The sequence below is a fragment of the Xiphophorus hellerii genome, chromosome 1 (assembly GCF_003331165.1).
Source record: "Xiphophorus hellerii strain 12219 chromosome 1, Xiphophorus_hellerii-4.1, whole genome shotgun sequence".
NCBI lineage: Eukaryota > Metazoa > Chordata > Actinopteri > Cyprinodontiformes > Poeciliidae > Xiphophorus > Xiphophorus hellerii.
Genome location: NC_045672.1, coordinates 19,161,877 through 19,182,450, shown reverse-complemented (window position 1 = coordinate 19,182,450; position 20,574 = coordinate 19,161,877). Strand labels below are relative to the sequence as shown.

The following is a 20,574-nucleotide window of genomic DNA, read 5'->3' as shown; positions in this document are numbered from 1 at the left end:
TTGACAACCTTGCAGTCTATGCTAAGAATGAACCTGTTTGAGGCATAACAGGAGGTTCCTGCAAAAAAGGAATAATGTAGAGAACAAATAATAGTCCTTACTATTTAAAGTCTTATACAAACTTTAGACAGTGCATTTTATGTCAAATGTTTTTCTTAAATTCATTCACTGAAAATTAATATTTACTTACAACATACAATGTTGCAAGAGTGTCCCCTCTTTTTCGTTCAAGTGAGAAAGAAGAACCATATCTTTCAAATTTTCTGAGCAGCCCTGGACCTGTCCTCTCAGAATGTTCAGTTTTATAACGGTTTGAAGAACCGTTTGGACTTTTGTGCACAAATGGCTCTTAAAAAGTAAAGAAGTCGTTTTCCCTTGCTTTTGACGCTGGTAAGAAAAGTCTCTATTAGAATTACTCTGGTACTCTTTGAAGTGGGCTGTCATACCAAGCTCCTTGAAGAGGAAAGACCACTCCTTTGCCATGGTTTGCAGATCTGTTCCTTGGTTTATGTCTTTTCTTTGGGAGTAGTATGTACACTTCTTAAGATTTTTTTTACCTCATCTGAGCTGAAGTTAGTCTCTTCACTGAACATCTTTGTTTGGAGTTTCTTCTCCTCTTGGGTTTCTGTTGTCTCAGTTACTGCCATGAATTTTATGTCCCACTTTAAACAGCCTGAACAGCTACATTTTGTTCAAGTGGTACTGTGTCATCTTCTTCAGACACCTTTTTCTGCTGCCTTCTTTTTGATGCTGGCGACCGTTTCACATTTTCACTTCGAGTTTGTAACTGATTGACTAGTGAGTAATATCCTGACCCCACCACATCACCTTCTCTTACATCTTGCAGTGATTGTGAATATTTGGCAACCACTTTTTGGCCGCTTCCGTGGAGGCTTACTTACCAGGAGAAGCACAGACTGCCATCATCGCACAAATGACAATACAGATCATTTCTCTTCATAAGTGGGGTTTTGGCCTTTTCCATCACAAAACACTATATCAAGTTTTCTGGAAACCTGTTCCAAAGAATTTTAAATATCTCAAGCCAAACTACTGGAGTGATGGGGTGGATACACAACGGGGAAGCCAAAAATGTGCTTTGGACATTTTCAAAGGCCTCAAAAGAAAATGGAACACATTTTTGTCAAAAAATGCTAGCTACATTTATATATATATAGCATGGGACAGACTGGAGAAGTCTTGAGAATTTGGCTAGTTGTGGGAGAAAATGAGAGGCTTACACACCGGGGAACGTTCTGACAGAGAAAATACAAAAGTTTGGTCATTTCAGACTTTTAAATGTGTAGGCAAATATTTTGTGGTTATAATGTTTTTTTCTGTATTAATTTTGCCTTAGTCTCCATCAATCACGATGGGATGGCAAATTTGTTTCATTCGGGAATTGCTGTCATGATGTCAATGTTTTTGCCGTTGTCATGGGGTTTTGTGTTCTATAGGTTCTGTTATCTTTCAGATATCAGGTTTGATTTCTTGTTTGCACAGTAGTTAGTTCTCCCGCTCAATGTTCTTCCTTTTAGTTTAGCTCATGTTTTTCACCTGTGATAGCTAATCATTTAATTCCCTGACCTGTCTCGCGTAATATTTAAGTTCGAGTATTGCCGTTGTCTGGTGTGGGATTCTTGTGCACCTTGCGTCTGTTATTTGGTGAACGCTCATGTCTTGTCAAGTTAAGTCAAGTCGAGTCTCTAGGTTTATGCCATGCCGCTGTTCACATTTTAGCACACCTTTATTTCCTTCGTCACCAAACCTGACAAAAGAATCCTGCCAGTACCCGAGCCAAGTAAACGGTTCCTTTGGACCAGGGTCAAAGTCCAGGCATCTCACTGAGGTGGTGGGTATGACCTTTGGCATGGAGAGGCAGTTGGGAACCTGGACTCAGGTTCAAGTCTCCTCCTCGTTTGAAAGAGGAGGACTTGAAGGACTTTTTTTTATGAGGACCATGATGATCTCTTTGCCTGGATCGTTCCTAATCACCAGAAGGGAAGATATTCTCCTGTCTGATCGATGCCTGTCTTGGTTCCTACGCCCTCTGTGTCCCCAGCTTATAGTTGTCTCTATGAGATGAAGGATCATAAATGTATCCTCGGGGGAACCAGGCTGGCAATCTGCCCTCCAGGGGTAGGTCCAAGATGCCTAGAGAAACAAGCTGCTCTGTCACTGCATGATCCTCCTGCATCACGTGGTCAACGGCATCCCATGGCCCGAGTGCCGCAGTCACACACAGCAACACTTGCTGGGCCTTCTACTCAGCCGGCTACAGATGCCTTGCACCAGTCCAGCATGGGTCGGGTAACTTTGGCTCAGAGTCAAATGATGACATTAACTGCTCCAAGTCATTCTTCACCAACTACTGGATTGCCAGCTCAGCAGACTCCCGAAGTCTTCATCATTCTAGCATGGTTTGGGCTCCGAATCTGATGCCACAATCACCCGATTCACACTGCATCAGGTGCACTTCACTCCATCTCCATGCCCACAGCTAGGATCTGCTTCTGTCTCCACATCGAGCTCCGCACCACCCTCACGGCTTGCCTTGCTGGCCTCTGGTCCTGACGCCTCGCACAATTCTCACGAGAGACTGTGCGAGGCATAGCATTGTTGAGTTATGGCAATTCCATGTACGTTCTACAGTAATATAAGGCTTTGGATATTACAGTCAGTAACTGTTGGTAGTTTAGCACTTTTTACCGTACATTTTACAGTGTATAATTAAAATTTGTATGAAGGTTAAAAAGTTACACACAACATTCGGAGCATCATCATATCGATACTGATCTTTATTAGAATAAATATACAGTTCTTATTAATATACCGTAGTCAGTCCATTGCTAAAAAACTCTTCATAAACTAATTTTTGTTAGCTTTGCCTTTGTTATGTAAATTCCATTTGTGCAAATCGAATAAAGTTGGATGATCATAGGTATGTGCAAAAAGTCTATTATTTAGCTACAGAAGTAAATATTTTAAAACAATATAAAAGAAAGTAGACTGAAACTGGGGACTAGCTGAATGAAAGCCCTAAGGATAAAACAAGGAAATGAAAGCTGAAGACATTAAATGGTGATGAGAGCAGAGGAGAGATGAGATGACTCTTAAAAACATTATCAATTTTACTTTGTCACATCAACTTGTTCACTAAAAATCCAAAAAGCAGTAACTCTGACACCAAGACTGGAAGAAAAAAAAAAACAGTTCTGAGAAACCCCTGCATTGTTGTGCGAACGTTGTTGATGAAGTGACCTTCTAACAGGTGATTTGTAACAAGTGTGAAATGTGACATACAACAGACACTGAAAACACAAGTGCTGAAATTTTCTGACTCTGTGGTGAGTGAAAAAAACCACCACTGACTGTGACTGTCACTGCAAGTAATGACATCTTTCATACTCACATTTTGAGAGTCTAACTCCCCTGCTGTGTTTTTCCAAGTTGTTCCAGCATAGGGCACCTTTCAGATTTTAAATTGCTTTCTGAACTCTGTGCCTATCTGACTTTCTTCATAACATCTGAGGCACAGCTCTCAAGAAAAGTGGAGGAATGTATGCGTCAGCATTTACAGTTGAAACCAGAAGTTTATATACACTAAATAAAAAGACACATATTTTCTCACAATTTGAAGATAAATAAGTCCAAACTTCTCTTGTGTTAGGTCATTTAAATTTACCACAAATATTTTTATTTACTAAATGCTACAATAATGACATAAGTGTCCGTGATTTACTTAATCAATGTCTTGAAAATCACATGATATACATTTCTCCAGTATTTGATAGCATTGCCTTTCAATTGTAATAATTGGCTAAGCTTCTCACAATAGTTTGCCGAAGTTCTGGTTGCTTTTTGAGTCCCTCATCTCTGAGTGGCTTTCAGCCCATGTCAGTATCGGACATGCTTCACTGCGAATAGTGAAACTGTTTTATTAGCTTTAGACAGCATCCTCACAAGGTCTTTGGGTTTTGCTCTGGGGTTAATTTGCCCATTTTGGACCAAAACAGATTTCTGTCATTGTTTAACTTGTGCTATTCTTTATGTGTGGCAACATCTGATTTTGAAGACATTAGTCCATAAATCTCTGACATATTCTTTTACTCATTGTGGCGACATTTTTCAAATAGAATCTTTGTTACGCTAACTGACTTAAACAAGAGAAACTTGGCCTGGTTTAATTTCAGTAAGTGAGAAAACAAATTGTCTTTTTATTCTGTGTATGTGCATCTGTGGTTTCAACTCTATGAGTTATTTGGGCCAAAAAGATGAATGCCTTTTGATTACATGAGATATATTTTTGTTGGTAAAACAACACTGTGAGGATGTGGGTTTTTGTGTTTATTAGTTCATTTAGTCCCTGTGCTGTCATGTCTAGCTCCTGATTGGCCCCAGCTGTCTCTTGTTCCCCTGATTATCCTGTGCATTAACCTCACCTGTGTCTCCTGCTCCCAGCTTGTCATAGTTAGCCTATGTCATGTCATAGTTCCTGTGATGGACTGGCGACCTGTCCAGGGTGTACCCCACCTCTTGCCCAAAATGTCTCGCTGGAGAGAGGTACCAGCACCCCTCCCAGCCCCACTAGGGTCAAAGGTGTAAGAAAATGGATGGATGAATGAATGTCATAGTCCTGTCATTGGTCGTCATTGTACGTCTTCCTGAATTTGGTGATTTAGTTTGATTCCTGACCTGCATTTCCACAGTGTTGTGAACCTTGTGCACATCATTAAACTCATTCCTTCACCTAACTCTGAGTCTCACAGTGCCTAAATTCTCATCAATGAACTACACTTCATGACTCAAGATAAAATTCTTTATTCCAAATCTTTATTCACATTTGTGATGTCTTAAGTTAAAAAAACTTAGCAATGTCCTATTGTCATGATCATGCTTATATGTTTTGCAATTAATTCATAATTTCTTTTTTTTAATTAAAATTTTCCCACCATTCTACGTAAGATTTAATATCTCAGCCACCAACATCAACACTTTACAGTTATTTCTTTTAAATTTTGGTGCAACAGTTATTTTGAATTTACTTATATAACCATTATTTTACCAGGAAGTCCCTTGGGATAATATGTCTTTTTCGAAAGACACCTGGCCAAGAGACACACTGGCTAATAGCACCAACAATTTAGTGATATCTAGTCATCCAATATGTAGGGACACAAGACAGCGTATTAGATCTTTATGTCAGAGCTGAAAAAAGCTAGACTTTCTTGAATAATTAATTAAACTGTGGTGGAGAGGAGGACACTGAAGAAGGTTCTGTCTATTATGGACAATAAACAGAACCCTCTATACCACATAGTGGACAGACAGCGGAGCACCTTCTCACATAGACTGCTCCAGCTCCGCTGTCGTAGGGACAGATACAGGAAATCCTTCCTGCCACATGCCATCTCACTGTACAATAAAGGCTAAATCATTGTCTGCACTAATCAGTCCAATTTTGCACAACTGCACTGTGGCACACTTGCTGTACATATATTTACATATACATATCTTCATTTTTTAAATCTTGCAAGGACTGCTCTTAAGTTGCTTCTTATATTAACAGCATTTTATATTTTTACAATTTATAGCATTTTATAATTTATTTTTTATTTTATCTACAACTACTACTCAGTGGTAGGTGTTATTGTGTCTTGTCTCTATGCTGTAACTGCGAAGTAATTTCCCTGCTGGGATGAATAAAGTACTTCTATTCTATTCTATAACTGTGAAAGCAGTTTAAGAATCTGGCAGAGTGCAGAGGCTGAAACATGGCATTTATAAAGACAATGAAGACGACTAAAGACACATAGGTGGTCTTGCAAACAAGACAGCAAAGACTGTAATCAGGCAAAACAAGGAAGGGTTAAGTTCTGCCATTGCTTTTCCAAGCAGTGGCAGAACTATTACTACAAAACCCTATTAGTAAGGTGTTGTAACCTTTTGCCCTCAGAACTGACATAATTCTTTGCAGCATAGATTCATGAAATTGTTGAAAATATGCTTCAAATGTTTTGTTTCATGTTGACATGATAGAATCCTGCAGTTGCATCAAACTTTTGATTCTACATTCATGATGTGAATTCCCTGTTTCACCACTTTCTAAAGGTGCCCAGGTGGACTCTGGAGGCCGAACAGTGAATTCATTTATCTGTTCAGGAAACCAGCTTGAAATTATATGAACGTTGAGAAATGGCACGTTATCCTGCTGGAAGCAGCCATCTGAAAATGGGTTTACTGTGGTCATAAAGGAATGGACATGGTCAACAACAACACTCAGGTAGGTAGAAGTGTTTAAATTATACTTGTTGTTTATAAAGCTGACTGACAGTGGTGGCACAATTGTAGTCTGTTACTATTTGTAGTCCACCTGCTGTACGATCCTTCAGAGATGGCAATCTGTATAATCTGTTTGTAATTAGTGGATATTTGAGGAGCTGTTGACCTTCTAACATCTCAAACCAATCTGCCCTATTTTGCACATTAGCTTATTTGGAGTAGCAGCCCACCTGATACCATCATCCATGTAACTTCTGAAGTTCAGTTTGAACTTCAAGTCATCTTGGCTATGTGACATATGTGCATGTAGTTGCTTCAATGTGACTGGCTGATTTGCTATTAGTATTGAGAATTGAGCAGGTGAACCTTTAGTGTATATGAGGTGTGAGCATCAAGAGTGATGAGTCTATGTTAATGCATAGCTCTTGAAATAATATGACTTACCAAATAATCCAAATAAAAAGTCTTTTGTCACTGCAATTTTGCATTTACTATGCGATTACCAATTCAATAGACGGTGCAGCTCTGTTTCACCACTTAAGTTACATTCAGAAATTAGCTGTGGCACAGGAATATCTAAATAACAAAGAGGAAAGTTTATTTCTTTAAATTATGGCTAAGCTACCGTGTGATGAAACTTCAAACTGGATCTCAAATGCACAGATCAGTTGATGAGCTAAAGGCTCCATGAGGACAAAACAAACTATTCTGAGATTTTCCTTAGAACTTTAAAATTGAAATCTTGTTTTGTGTGTGAGTTTACTGTGGTATGTAACAGTCAAACAATGATTCTACAGATTAGTATTTGCTTTGTCTTTGAAAAGAATATATATATTTTTTTTCTTTGTATTTTACACATGAGTACTGATGTTGTAGATGGAATGTGTTTAGTTTCTGTCCACTCTGCAAATAGGTGCTTCTTCCTGCTACCCATGTTGCGGTGTGGTGATTCTAAACAAGGTGTATTAAATGTGAGAGGTTTTGTCATTTTACAAGGATGTTTATATATATATATATTTCTGATTTGTCTTTTTAATTGTTTCCTGTTTTGAGACTTGAAATGCTTGTTTTCTGGCCTTAAATCAAAACATTTCAGATGTAATCACAGTGTGGGTGAGGCTTTGTTGCTGGTATCTGCAGATCTGCAGTGTTCAGGGAAATTATTAAGAAGTACAACAACAGATTACTAAACTCATAGCTCTCACTCAGGATGTTTAATTCTGTTAAAGTTGTATAGATAAACAGAAAGGGCACCAGAGCCCTTTTACTTTGAGAAAGACAGAAAGAATGAAGGAAATTTTCAAAGCCACAATGTTTGTTAACTATTTATAACAAACATAAAATTAGCACCATTCAAATTTTTTTTATTAGCATGACATACTTATAATCTCTGAGGGAAAATTTGAACTTATGTTTTAATTGGTAAAGAAGAGTGGGCAAATACAAAGTCAGAAGAGAAAAGAGGTGTGTGTAACCTCCACAGATTAACACTATTGCTTGATTTGCGTGTCTGTACCATGGCAACAGCGGTGCTGATACATTGACATGCAGTATCAGTATTGCATGCAAAAATAACGAGAGAACTTATGTGCTAACAGAGATTTTAAAGTTCAGTTTTCATGCTGCACTGCTGCGTCATCTAATAAATTCCTTACAGGTATTAGGAGTTGTACTCTATAATAAGTTGCTCTTTATTTGAATACATTTTTTTTATGATACAATGGCCTTTAGAGGGATTTTCATGCAAATTCTTCCTCAGTTATTCATGACATGCATTAGCAGAGATAGGTGAATGACACCCATGACTCTTCACACTGTGGTTACGCCCCACAGAACGGTTCCCCTGTAGTTCACTGTAAAATTCATTTGTGCTCGGTTTTCCCCCAGTCTGTCTGTCTTCCCGCTAGTCACTGTCTGCGTTCCCCAGACTAGGTTGAAGGATGACTTCAAAACTTTGCAGTGTTGACCCCTGAACACGACCTCTAGAATATGGTATAATCCTGTCCTACTTATTGACAAATCCTATTTTTATTGGAAAGAAGAGGCTCAGAATGGAAGTACTCCATGACCTTTAGATAGGACATGACCTACAATCTTTTCATGACTCACAGCCCAAATTAAAACTGCAAAAAGCGATCACGACAGAGAATGCAAATCCATTTTTTACTAAAGCGAATGCGACATTATGATAGAATAATTTTTTTCTCCTTTGCCTTAAAATTAATATTATGTCATGTTCTCTAAAAATATAAAGAAAACTGATCATAAATGTGTCTGTAACTGTAGTGATTAGTTCATTGAATAATTTAATTAGGTACATTTCTATTTAAAATTATGTCAAGAATCACTTGAGCTTACAGGAATAGCTTTTTAACTGCATTTCTGTTGAAATTTTGACAGCAGGTAATAGCTTGCCTTCAGTGGGTGATTCTCTTGCTGTCTTCATTTAGCATAAAGCCATATTATTTGGCCTTGGAGGCTGAAGCTAATGGTTAGTGTAGACGGGACAAAGTGGTTTCCTTTGTAGCAAAATAACCCATCTCAAAAAACCTGAGCTGTTTATAGAAACACCATTTTAAAACCCTGATCAGAGTTACACTGGCAATGATTACACAAGGAATGGAGGAAGGAGTTGATGCACCACCACTAATTTTATTATACAAAACACGACCATGATCCTGGACTCTGTGTGATTTTGTTTTTGTTCTTTCTTCTCTCCCTTCTTTCTTCTCGTGAGGAATAAATCTCCTCTTTGGATGGGGTTAGCCTGCTGTCAGCAGTCACACCCTTAAGTGATTGATTTATTACCTGTTGGATTCAGACCTCTTCACCCAGTGTCTTATTGTTTTATTGGTTAGAGCTCTCAAGCCTTTTTCACGTTATGTCCCCGTTTAAATTTAACTAATGAATAAACTCCTGTGTAAAGCTAGATGTTTTGGGACTCACATTGAGGTACCTCAGTGCTCAACGCCTGCTTCATGGAATCCAGTCATCTCCAGAATATCTACCTGGAAAGTTACCTTTGGCAGAGGAGCTGCTGTAACTTATCTGGTTTTCAAGCAACTTTCCTGCAAGAAAAAGAACAAGTGAATAAAATGCTCAACTCCCAAAACAGATCTTTTCTTCCCTGGTCTACATCATTATTGACCCACCTGAACAAATGCTGCCAACAGGATTCCAGTGCCAGTGTTTTACCCAGAGCATACAACACTCCAGAGCCACAACACTTCAGGAAACAAATAAGACTTGTATCCATACACTTACCTGCAAAATCTGAGCCAAATTAACCCCCATGACTCTCTTCTACAGAAAACTGCCGATCGCAATTACTGGAAGCCAAGACTTGTCAGATAACATTAAAATAAATCACTAAACTATTTTCTGCAACCGAGTAACATAGTTAATCGGAATATAACAATCATCTACTCAGCATTAAATAAGTGTTTGATATTGAAGGGGAGTGGTGTAAAAAACAAAACTATTATAGGACAGTTTGACAGATTTTGTACTTTTAAACTTTTGTGGTTGCAAATGGTTGTGTGTTCTAAGGAAGTGTTTCACACAAAAAAATCAATGTTGATTCTCCTGTCTCCATTTCCCATGAAAATAATAATCAATTCTGCATAAATATGTCTCCCAATGTAAACCTGACAACACTTTAACGGCTCATAAAATAGCTTTTGAAGATGGTAGAAAGATGCTATGGTCTTTGCCCCTTATGGACTAGTTATTAGCTTTAGCTTTCAGGAATAACTAACCTGGATTCATACAAAATGAAGATTGGTAGAAAGTTATCTGCTACAGATAGATTAATAATTGCTCATAGCTTGTTCATCTTTCTTCTTTTAGCTGGTAATATATGCAGCCGCTCAGCGTCATAAAATCAAAAATCACAGGGGGGTCACACCAGTCATGGTTTATGATGATTACAGGCCAAATTTAGGTGATTACATTTAATTCTTTAAGGTTCACACAAAATTATCTTTAAAGCTATCATTAAGCTATGATTCTACCTCACTAGGTCAGTCTTTTTGATAACTTCATATTTGCAAATTTTGCCTTTGTGAACTTTTGAACAGAAACTGTTGCACCTTTTGCCAGAAGACAGATTCAGTTCTATGTTTGCCTTAGTTGCAGATAACCTGCTTTACTCTTCTCTAATCATACTGGGAAGACAAAAGGTATGAATAAATATGTTTTAATAGCTCAGTAGTTAAAAAGTGGTTAAAGGTCTAAATGCTTTGTAATTTAAATGAAAATTACAACTCGCATATCGTTCCTCCAGTCAACACACACTCAAATATGCATCTGTTAACTTAACAGCTCCTGTAATGTGCTGACTGCAAGTTGAGAGATTGCTTCTGAAGAATAATGATGATGAAAATCGCATAAAAGCAGGCACACAATGATAAATTAGGATTTTAAATTGAAGACGACATATGACAGCTGAATGAAAAATGACTGCAATGAATGATCTGCATTTAGTCAAAGAGGCATTAGTATTTGAATAGAACTTCTGAACAGCAGTAGTGGATAGCAAGCATAATGATATTTAAATCAATAACTCAAGAGAAGTTTCATCTTAATAAAAAAGTGTGTAAATTGAAAAAAACTTTCATTCATTGTCATTGAACTGAAGCAGAACAATGTAATTTGGAGTTGCATCCTGAATTTTGCTGGGCTGCTTCAGTCAACAGAGGCTTTCATTTCATGTCATTTTTCACTCCTCTTGGCTTGGTCAGTTCTTGATCACCTAAGCAAGTGATATGAATTTGTTGAAGTCAGATGAAAAAAAATTATAATGAACAATGATTTATGAACTACCTAAGCAAAAATTTAATACACTTATCCAGTCCTTGCCTAGGTTTGACATATCAAAACTTCCTTTGAGAGATCACACTTAACGAGACTTAACAATGAAAATCTAAAGTGTATTGGAAGTGAATCAAGGAGTGTGCATAGTCATGCTAAACACAGAGTGTTAGATTTAGAGACTCAGTATCAGAGACAAGGAACAAAGAAGGTTTCAGAGATTTTAATCTTTAAAATCTAGGAGTGAGAAACTTCAGAGAATCAATCTTTGTTTTAGATACACAACCATCAATTGTGCCGAAGCATCTCTCACAAAGATCTAGTGGGGAACAAAAGTGCAAGCTGTTCATGCACTGTTGTTCTTAACGTCTTTCTCAGATAATTGATCAGTTAAGATCTGTCAGCATTTTCTACCATGCTGAAGATCCAGGTGTAAGTTAAACCAGCATGGTGATACTAAGAATCCCAAACTGAACCTGAAGCTACTTCTATCAACCACTAGTTCTGTTTTGAAGCTCAGATCCCAGTTCTTTAGTTGACAATCACCCCTGTTTGTGTAAGCATTAAAACAAACTTAATCTTTAACTATCAACAGATTTGAGCAGCCAAATGGAAGTTGACAGCAATTATAATTGAGTTTTGCAGAAATAAAACGAGGTACTCCTTCGATTATTACAAAATTTCTTCACTTATCCATACTTTTAATTTTTCAATATATCTATGAAGATCTTGACAACCTTAAAGATATTTATATATTTGATAAAAACTCTGTACTTGTGAAAAAAAGATCTGGATGTTTAAATTTGTAGCTGAAATGATAACTCTTAACAGGAAAAATAAACTCACTTTCTAAAATTCACATAACATTGAAGTTACCTGTTTGCAGAGTGACTTTTCTGTCATGAAAACTGACTCCATGATGTCAAGGAGATCGTTTCGCTCATTAGCTACATTTTGTAAAGAACTTGAGTTGAGATTTTTCTTAGAGTGCTTTGAGCATAAAGTACATCATCTAATTATGACACAATTTAATGAACAAACAATGCTGTGAAGATAATTCTTGTGAAGAAACAGGATACAGCTCAGACATTGTTTTACTCCCCCAACTGTTTTTGCCAACTTGCCAACTGCTATGTTTCAACTGGGGATCTGTAAATTGAAATGTGGGTGTAAACTCATACCCAGGGGGTCTTGATATATTTCCGCTTTCCAAATATATTCAGTGGAAAAATCACCCTTGTTTTTGATTTTCACAATGGCTTTGCTGTCTTTAGGGTGTTCACTCATCTGTGTGCACTGGTTGGATGCTTTCAGTTCCACTTTATTGTTCCTCTGTCCCATTTTCCTTGCGGGTAATCGCCATCATTCTGCCTTCAATTCTATGCTTCTGACAGTTTCAGTTATGGGATTTGTCTCATCCCTCACTAGTCTTCTCCTATTTGTTACAGCCTCAAATGATTTTTACAACATCCCTATCTCCCTCAACTCCTCTCTGCAATATTGCCCCATTGCCCTAGGTTCCATTCATATGACAGCAAGGCTTAAGTTGTCACTGGTGTCCTCTCCGATGATTACCCTCAATTCCACAATTCAGCACCGGGTTGACAGGCACTTTATGACTTTCAGCCCCTCTTTGTGCCACTTTTCTCCTCTTGAACAAATCAGCATGAGCATGGGTTCTTCTCTTCTCTTGAGCCCTGCCTCACTGCTCCACCTCACACTTATTCAAAGTGTCTCTCTCTAGACTTCATCCTCTCAAACTGTTAATCCAGCCATGCCCTTTGCACTGCTGACACTGCAGAGGGAGAAAGAGGGTGCATGAGGGGATGTGGTCAACAATCACACAAGATGGAAAATAAAGTATTTAAAGTTGTAGTTTCCAAATGTTTTCTGTATCAAACTAGCAAAGTGAGAGCACAAGAGTATATGCATTACTGTCGGTTAAGGAGTAAATAAAAGAACAAACACATCTCTGCTTATATGATGTTGTTAGTAATCCATCCCTTTTCCACGCTGACAAAATCCTTGCAGGGTGATGGGCAGGCTGGTCTCTATCTCCGGCATGGAGGTAGAGACCTTTGATGGATGTCAGTGGATAGTTATGGCAGGAGAAAACTTAAATAAGCAACCATGCACACAAACTCATTCCTTAGGGCAATGTAGAGAGACCAATTACCCTAACATTCATGTTATTGGACAGTGGGAGGAAGCCAGAGTACCCAAAGAGAATCCATGCATGCAAGCTCAATGCAGAAAAGCCCCCCAGCCTAAATGTGACTAATCTGATTATTTGTTTTTAATCAGTTGACAGCACTAGTTGAATATAAAGACCAAGACAGGGCTGTAAATATTAGTTTCTTGGTTTGGGACCCTGAAAATCTGTGATGGTCATTATGGTGTCGGTAATGAAACAAGTGCTGTAGATGACAGTATATCAATATATTTTTCAGTCTAACAGTGATGAAGTAGTAAAGAATATCATCTTGTACATGTATGCATGTATGTGTGTATGTATGTTAAATGTCATTATTGTGCTTTGCCTCACTCTGGCTGCCGAACAATAAACACGTCTAGCGCCGCCACTGCTTCTGTCATGAGATAAAAGGAACACTATTTCTTCTTCGGCATATAAGTGTGAATTGTGTTAATGACCTCTACTTTCAAAAGCAAAAGTTAAATGGAATAGAGAAAAAAAAAGTCTTCTTTTTTTATAAGCATCAGTGTAAAAGCAAATGCTTACAGGTCAGTGTTCATTGCAAGGTTCGCTTATTCTTTCACAGATGATTTGCTGAATTTTCACAGAACTCAATCTAGTCTGTTCTGCTCAGGTAAAGCCGGGAACAACCTTTTTAGGAACCACTTAAATAGGCAGACTGACTCCAACTGATGACTTACAGAGTTTTGAATCTGTAGATACAGATCATCTTAGAATAATACTATTTTGCACAAATCAGTTTTTCTTTTGTTGGTTTCTTTTCCTGTTTGTGGTAAGCATTAGTCCCCTTTGATTAAGCTGATGGATTGGCTTAAATTACAAGCATCACCTACGAAAATGATATCATGAAAATATGTCACATGTGATTGACAGTAGCTGCAAAAAACATGCTGAAGACGGAGGATGTTCCACTGAACGGTAATGTCATGATATAATTGCTTTTTATATGGATTTTCTGCTAAGGATTTTTAAGTAGGGTGGAATCAAGGTTTCATGACAGCAGAGTGGAAATGCAAACTATTCCTTTCACTTTGTTTTGCATATTTATAACTAATATTATAAATATGCAAAACACAACGCATTTGTTTCAAACTGACAATGCTATCTAACTGTATTTTACTAGCTAGCTGACTGCTTTGCTTTTTTCAACGGTAATAATGCATCTTTCTCAAGTGGTTCATATCAGTATTTAAATATTGATCAGCCCCATTAAGTGGAAGCAGAAAAAACAGTATTACAATTTCTGAACAGCACTTCAAAGAATATAAAAAAGGCTTGGTGAATTATAATCACAATATTTGCCATATTTTACAGAAATGCATGTGCATAGTTATTATTGTTATTGTTTGAGTAAATTTTAAAGAATGGCCTCCTTAATCTTGGCACTTTGTTGTGTGCTAACTTAGACATCAGTAACCACGGGTCACAGGAGTCCATGTGCCTACACAGAACCAGCTAATAGCGCAGTGATTAATGTTTGGAAAGGTCCACTATGTTTGCACAGTGATAGTTATTACTTAACAGCCACAAGACCTGTAAAAAATATTTGTTAACACTGGGACGTTTAAATTTTTACAACCATTTGTATCTTTAAATGACGCCACAATGTGTGACCTTCGCACACATTAGGAGCTATAGCGCATTAAATATTATAACCCACTAAGCTAGGCTGCTACAAATTTCTTTCTTGAAAAACTCCATTGAGTTTTCCATCAAGTTTTCCATTGGTTATCATTGAGATAACCTATACAGCACAAAGTTCTCTGGTACGGGGAGCCTGACAGACAGGCCCTGCTACAACATGAAGGCCTCTCGCCTCACTTACTGAAGCAAACCCAGACCCAGAGGTCTCCCTGACGACGGGCTTCTGTAGCTTCCCTCGAGCAACCTCAGATAGTCGCCCTGCCCAGCTCCTTTGTTCCAGCTTTGTTCAGCTTTGATGTTTGACCAATATTTCAGCTGGGATTTGTTTGTACAACTGTAGCTATTTTCATTAGTGCTTTCCTGAGTTGTTAAATACAAAATAAAAGTTTCAAGAGTAACAATAACAATACAGAATCTGAATGATAAATAAATGTTGCAGCAATAGTTAAATAGCTAAATGGTAGGTTAGGGTAGAGTTAATGGGAATGGGATTTGGCCTCTGTGATTTTGGTGTGCCAGCACAGGCAGTTCATCTGGATACAATGATTTGAGTGTAGATAAGAGTTTAGACAGCTCTATGTGTTTTACTTAGTGAAATAAGTTATTAAAATAATTGAAATTTTCACCAAGATTCTAATTTATGTTATATGGGTGTTACCTGTGTTGCAGCTTTTACTAGATTTCTTGATGACTCACAAAAATATTGTGGATTTGTTAGTACCTTTGCCAAAACTCAGTTTGACTGGAAGTATAATTGTTTATGAATCATTTTAAAGTAATTTGCATGCTGGTATTCCTGTATATAAACTTGTAAGTATTTACTTAAGTGCCAACTTTTCGCATGTAATTTCACCTGCTGTCAAAATAGTACACAGTAAAATTCATGAGGCTAATTTTCTACATGCTGATCATGTTCCCACATTATTAATACTTTTGGATGCTGTTCATTTTATTACAAAATAAATGACGTCAATGTTCACATCTGTAACTTATCTCTCTGTACTCATGTGTTGGTGAACTTCTTTCTTGACTTCGTAAAGTCCCATCACGTCCCATTTATTTTCTTTATAGTCACCAGACCTCCTCAAACATCAGAGGAAACACATTTAAAAACCTAAAAGGCAGATGTATGATAATATCACAAGATGCTTTTTGTGAGATATTTGAAGAGTGGTGCCAGGATGGCCCAGAGTCTCACAGTCAGCTGTAGTTCAGAGGAAAACATATGCAGTCATGAAAATAAGGCCAAAAACAGGATACACGCCATATTGGTTTTCTTTTACATAAACCCATTTGTGTCTGTTTCAGAGCTACATAAAAGCCACATAAAGTCATAATTGAAGATCCACATTATCTCTTGTCGTGTTTGAAGATTAGACGCACTCTGTGTGGAGTTTCTGATTTATCCAAAAGCTGCTCCTGTTTAACCCCCAGGTGATTGTCTCTTTTCCTTCAATATGTAAATACAGGTAAAATCATTGGATAAATAGAAAGGCTATGAATACATTTTCTCCAAAAAAAAAAAAAAATCAGGAAGATTGCCTCAGCACCTTGTCTTGTTCACAATGTATTCTGTATTAGCAGTGGGTCATGTAGCAGGTCATGCTGAGTATGCAAATCCCTCACAGGTTTCTGAGCTGACACTGATGTTGAAGTGAAGGATGGCATTTAATTTTGTCCCCCTCTTCTTTTTTAGTTTGGTGGAACAATGACTTGTCAAGATGATAAAAATAGAATAGATCTGATAAGTGTCCAATGTTAAGTATAACCAAGTGAGATATGTCACGACAAGATCTATCTATTGGTGTGACTATAAACTATGTAAACACTTTTAAAGATTGTCATCCTCACTTTAAGTATGAAGTCTGCCAGTTCCACATCCTGTATGTAGGACAACCCGTACCATATTCCAACCTGCAAACTTTGCTTGTGCCATGGTGCTTTAGGGATGATGTGCAGAACAATTCTTCCTCCAAACATGGTGATTGCAATAAGTTTATCTTTGGACTCACCTGACAAGACATTATTCTCACATTCTTTCACTGGGTTATCCAACTACCATGCAGAAAACTTTGAACAAGCTTCAATAGACTTTTTCTACAACATTTACTTTTGAGTGTGCATGGAGGCCATTATGGTTGAGTGCATTGCTTACGATTTTCATGGGGAAAGGTATAGCTGCTGTGTCCAGGTTATTCTGGAGCTGCCTAAAATTTGCTTCTTGGCTATTGAACAAATTACTTTGATGATTCTTTTGACTTTTCTAAAAAATCTCACAAGACGTTTCTTGTTGGGTTGGTTTATGGTGAAATGATGATCTTTCAGAAGTTTAGAAATGTATCTACAATCAATGTCATTACTATTTTTTGCAACAGTGAGATATTTTATGAAGGTATTTTCCCTTTATTTATCATGCACTCTACTTGGGTATGGAGAAGTTAATACTAAATTAGCTTATATTGTTTAGCATGTAGCAGCACAAATGACAGAATTTAGTATTTTAGTCATGGTTGGATTTATTTGTATTTTTAGATTACTTGGATTGTCATTCACATCTTGTGTTATTTTCATATTGATATAAATATTGGAAATATATTTACTTAGAAACATTTTGATGCATTCAAACCTCTTTTAACGGCTGTATGTTAGTTGTGACAAACAAATCGGCTTCGTTTTCAGAAATCCTTGAACTTAATACTGTTGTAAACTTTTATTTACTGTAATTTCTTCTATTCTGTTTCTCATTTTTTCGCTCAAGATGGGAAATGACTCAGAAATTTTTCAGTTCGTGTCCAGAATATCAAAAGATAATGACTTCGTCATGGGAACACTCTACACCATATTTGGTAACTTGATTAGACTCCTCACCTTTTAATAAACATAACAAAGATTTGTTTATTAACAAACCTTTCCCTATTATTTTACCTCTCTGTCTTCCAGGTGTGTTGTCAATACTGGGGAATGGGATCCTGCTGTTTGTGGCCTATAGAAAGAAATCCTCTCTGAAGCCAGCAGAGTTCTTTGTCGTCAATCTGGCCATCAGTGACTTGAGCATGACTATAACTCTGTTTCCACTGGCCATTCCCTCAGCCTACGCTCACATGTGAGTGACTTTTGAGGTGCTAACCAGGGATCTTTTTCAGTACGTTAAATCAGGCTGGAGTTAAGAAATTTGCATGTACTTATCATAAAAATGGATGTCATATTATTTTGGATTTATAGTGATGCATTTTGAAACCGTCTTTTTGGGGTGATTTGATCAAATGTCAATGATATTTTTTTTTTAAATCAGTAATTGAGTGCACCAATTTAAATTTACCAACAGCATTTATCACTGACAATATTTTTTATGTAGTTATAATCAGTCTTCTGGATTAATTATTTTTTAATAATCAACCATTTTCAGATCAGAAACAGTATTTGTTTAAATAGATCAGCTTCCTAGAGCCGACCAAGCTTTTTAAAAAAGTATACAAATTTCAACCACTTAAACCTAACCTTAACCCTAACCCTGAGCTCTGGGATTTGGGAACCCCATTTTGCTTCATTCATTTCAAAACCAGTGATTATGTGTATTTGGGATCGTTGTTCTACTGAAACACAAAAAGAAGGAACGGAAAAAAAGCATGAAAGAACAGGGTTAGAAAATGGAAGGAAACAGTGAAGAACAATGTAAACTGACGAGTTAAAATACAGAGGAAGTGGTGAACGTGAAAAACCACACAGAAGAACTCTCCATCCATTATCTTTACGCGCTTATCCTTGCTGGGTCTCGGGGGGGCTGGAGCCTATCTCCATCGGTCATTGGGCAGGCAAACCCTGGACAGGTTGCCACACACCAGAATAACAAATTACTGTAGAGGCAGAAGGGGAAAAAGCTGAAGGACAGTGCAGGTGGTGAGAGCCAGGTGACAAGGACCAGTTTTGAAGGGGAGAAAGAAGGCCAGCTGAAGTAAGGTTATTATATAACAGAGAACTTGAACTGGGACCACAGAAGTAAAAATCAAACTTTTGTCAGAGAACAAAACTCAAAGGAATACGTGAAAATAAATAAACTAATACAAAGAAATTAACTAATAAGAGGATTTTAAAAAGTTAAACAACTGATCAAAACAGAATCCAAATGAAAAAACAACTCTAACACCAATGAGTCATAACTATTTGACCCTTAGTATCTCTCCATTTTTCCATCTATTCATGTACCTATTAATCCATTGTCAGAGTTGGTGGTTTTGGAGCTAAAACAGACATTTTCCATGTGTGATTATCACAATTCAAACAGCCTGATTCCCACAGTTCAGAGGTCGATGCTTTCTCTTGCATCCATAGGCATCAATAGAATGAGCTTAATTTCATAAACTGCAGAAAAAAATGTAGATTTAAACTTTTTCAGTAAATGAAAATCTTCATTGATATTATCCAGTACTGGAAAGTACTTAAATTTTTACTCATTTCTTGATAACAGTTTATACTTTATTGTCACTGTCCAGTCGGTGTAAAATGAAATTACACTCAGTTACAAAGTCTAAACCTATTGAATTAAGCTTTTTACTTAACATGACAGTTTTTGCCAAAGAGACAAAAGGACCAAAATAATACAAAAAAAACTAGTTGGCATTCAAGTAGAGCAACAGTGTATCTCCATCTTTTAAGGTGACTATCATCCCTATTCTTTGAAAAACACTGTCCAGCATGTTTTTCTCCAACAAACCATAATTGAAACAAATGAAGTTTTCCAGGATTAAATGCACTGAAGAAGAAGACATTTAAAACAAGAAGTGCAGTTTGCCTCAATGGTCAGTGAAAGACAGTGTTTTGCAAATTGATCAAATTAAATTAATTTGCCATAATTTATATTACAGTTGCAATTCAACAGTAAGACCAAAACCAGCTGCCAGCGTACTCCAAGAGCCTTTTAAGTGATTTAAACTGCTAGCCACAAGACCTGTTTGATATAATGGCACCAACTTATAGATTCACAACACAGTTGTGTTTAGCATAAAAAAACTAAAACCGTCACAAGAATTGCAATTTTTATTATCCATATGTTTCCCACTTCAGCTGGTGACCTTCTCCAATATCTTCATCTGATCCTCTGAGGATCTTTGGATGTAAGGCGTCAAAGCAACCAGTGTTGAGTCAAAGTGTGTCGCTTTCTGCCTGCCGTCACTTGTGACCAGTAGAATGGCATTACATTTATTGCCTCTCTCTTGTTGTCTAAAAATGTTTCCAGAGAGAGTTTGCACATAAATATTTGTTTAACCAAGATGTTATTCAGTGACATATGCTCTTTTCTGCTTTTCTTTCCAGGTGGTTATTTAACCTGACAACCTGCACTGTCTATGCCTTTTGTGGTGTTTTGTTTGGCCTGTGCAGTCTGTCCAATCTCACGGTGCTCTCTTGTGTTTGTTGGCTCAAGGTCTGCTGTCCAAACTATGGTAATCAAATCATTTTTTTATATGTTTATTATTATTCCATGCGAAAACCAACCATAATCACAGAAACACAATATAAAGTGTGATCATCAGTTTGTTTTAAAGACGGAAATGATCGAATAGAACAAATAAAAGTGACAGACATCAGAAGTTTTTATTATAATTTTGGGCAAAAAATATTAATCA

At 37.2% G+C, this 20,574-nt stretch overlaps 1 protein-coding gene across 1 annotated transcript in view; it reads left to right on the top strand.

Annotated features, from left to right (window-relative positions):
* The window catches only part of opn7b (opsin 7, group member b), a 67,761-nt gene that overhangs the window by 30,687 nt on the left and 16,500 nt on the right, over nucleotides 1-20,574 (top strand). Inside the window, exons 2-5 of the mRNA XM_032576035.1 lie at nucleotides 6,112-6,283; nucleotides 17,712-17,799; nucleotides 17,894-18,056; nucleotides 20,264-20,391. Of these exons, the coding sequence (XP_032431926.1) occupies nucleotides 6,257-6,283; nucleotides 17,712-17,799; nucleotides 17,894-18,056; nucleotides 20,264-20,391 (406 nt within the window). The 5' untranslated portion in view covers nucleotides 6,112-6,256. The remainder of the gene's footprint in view (nucleotides 1-6,111; nucleotides 6,284-17,711; nucleotides 17,800-17,893; nucleotides 18,057-20,263; nucleotides 20,392-20,574) is intronic.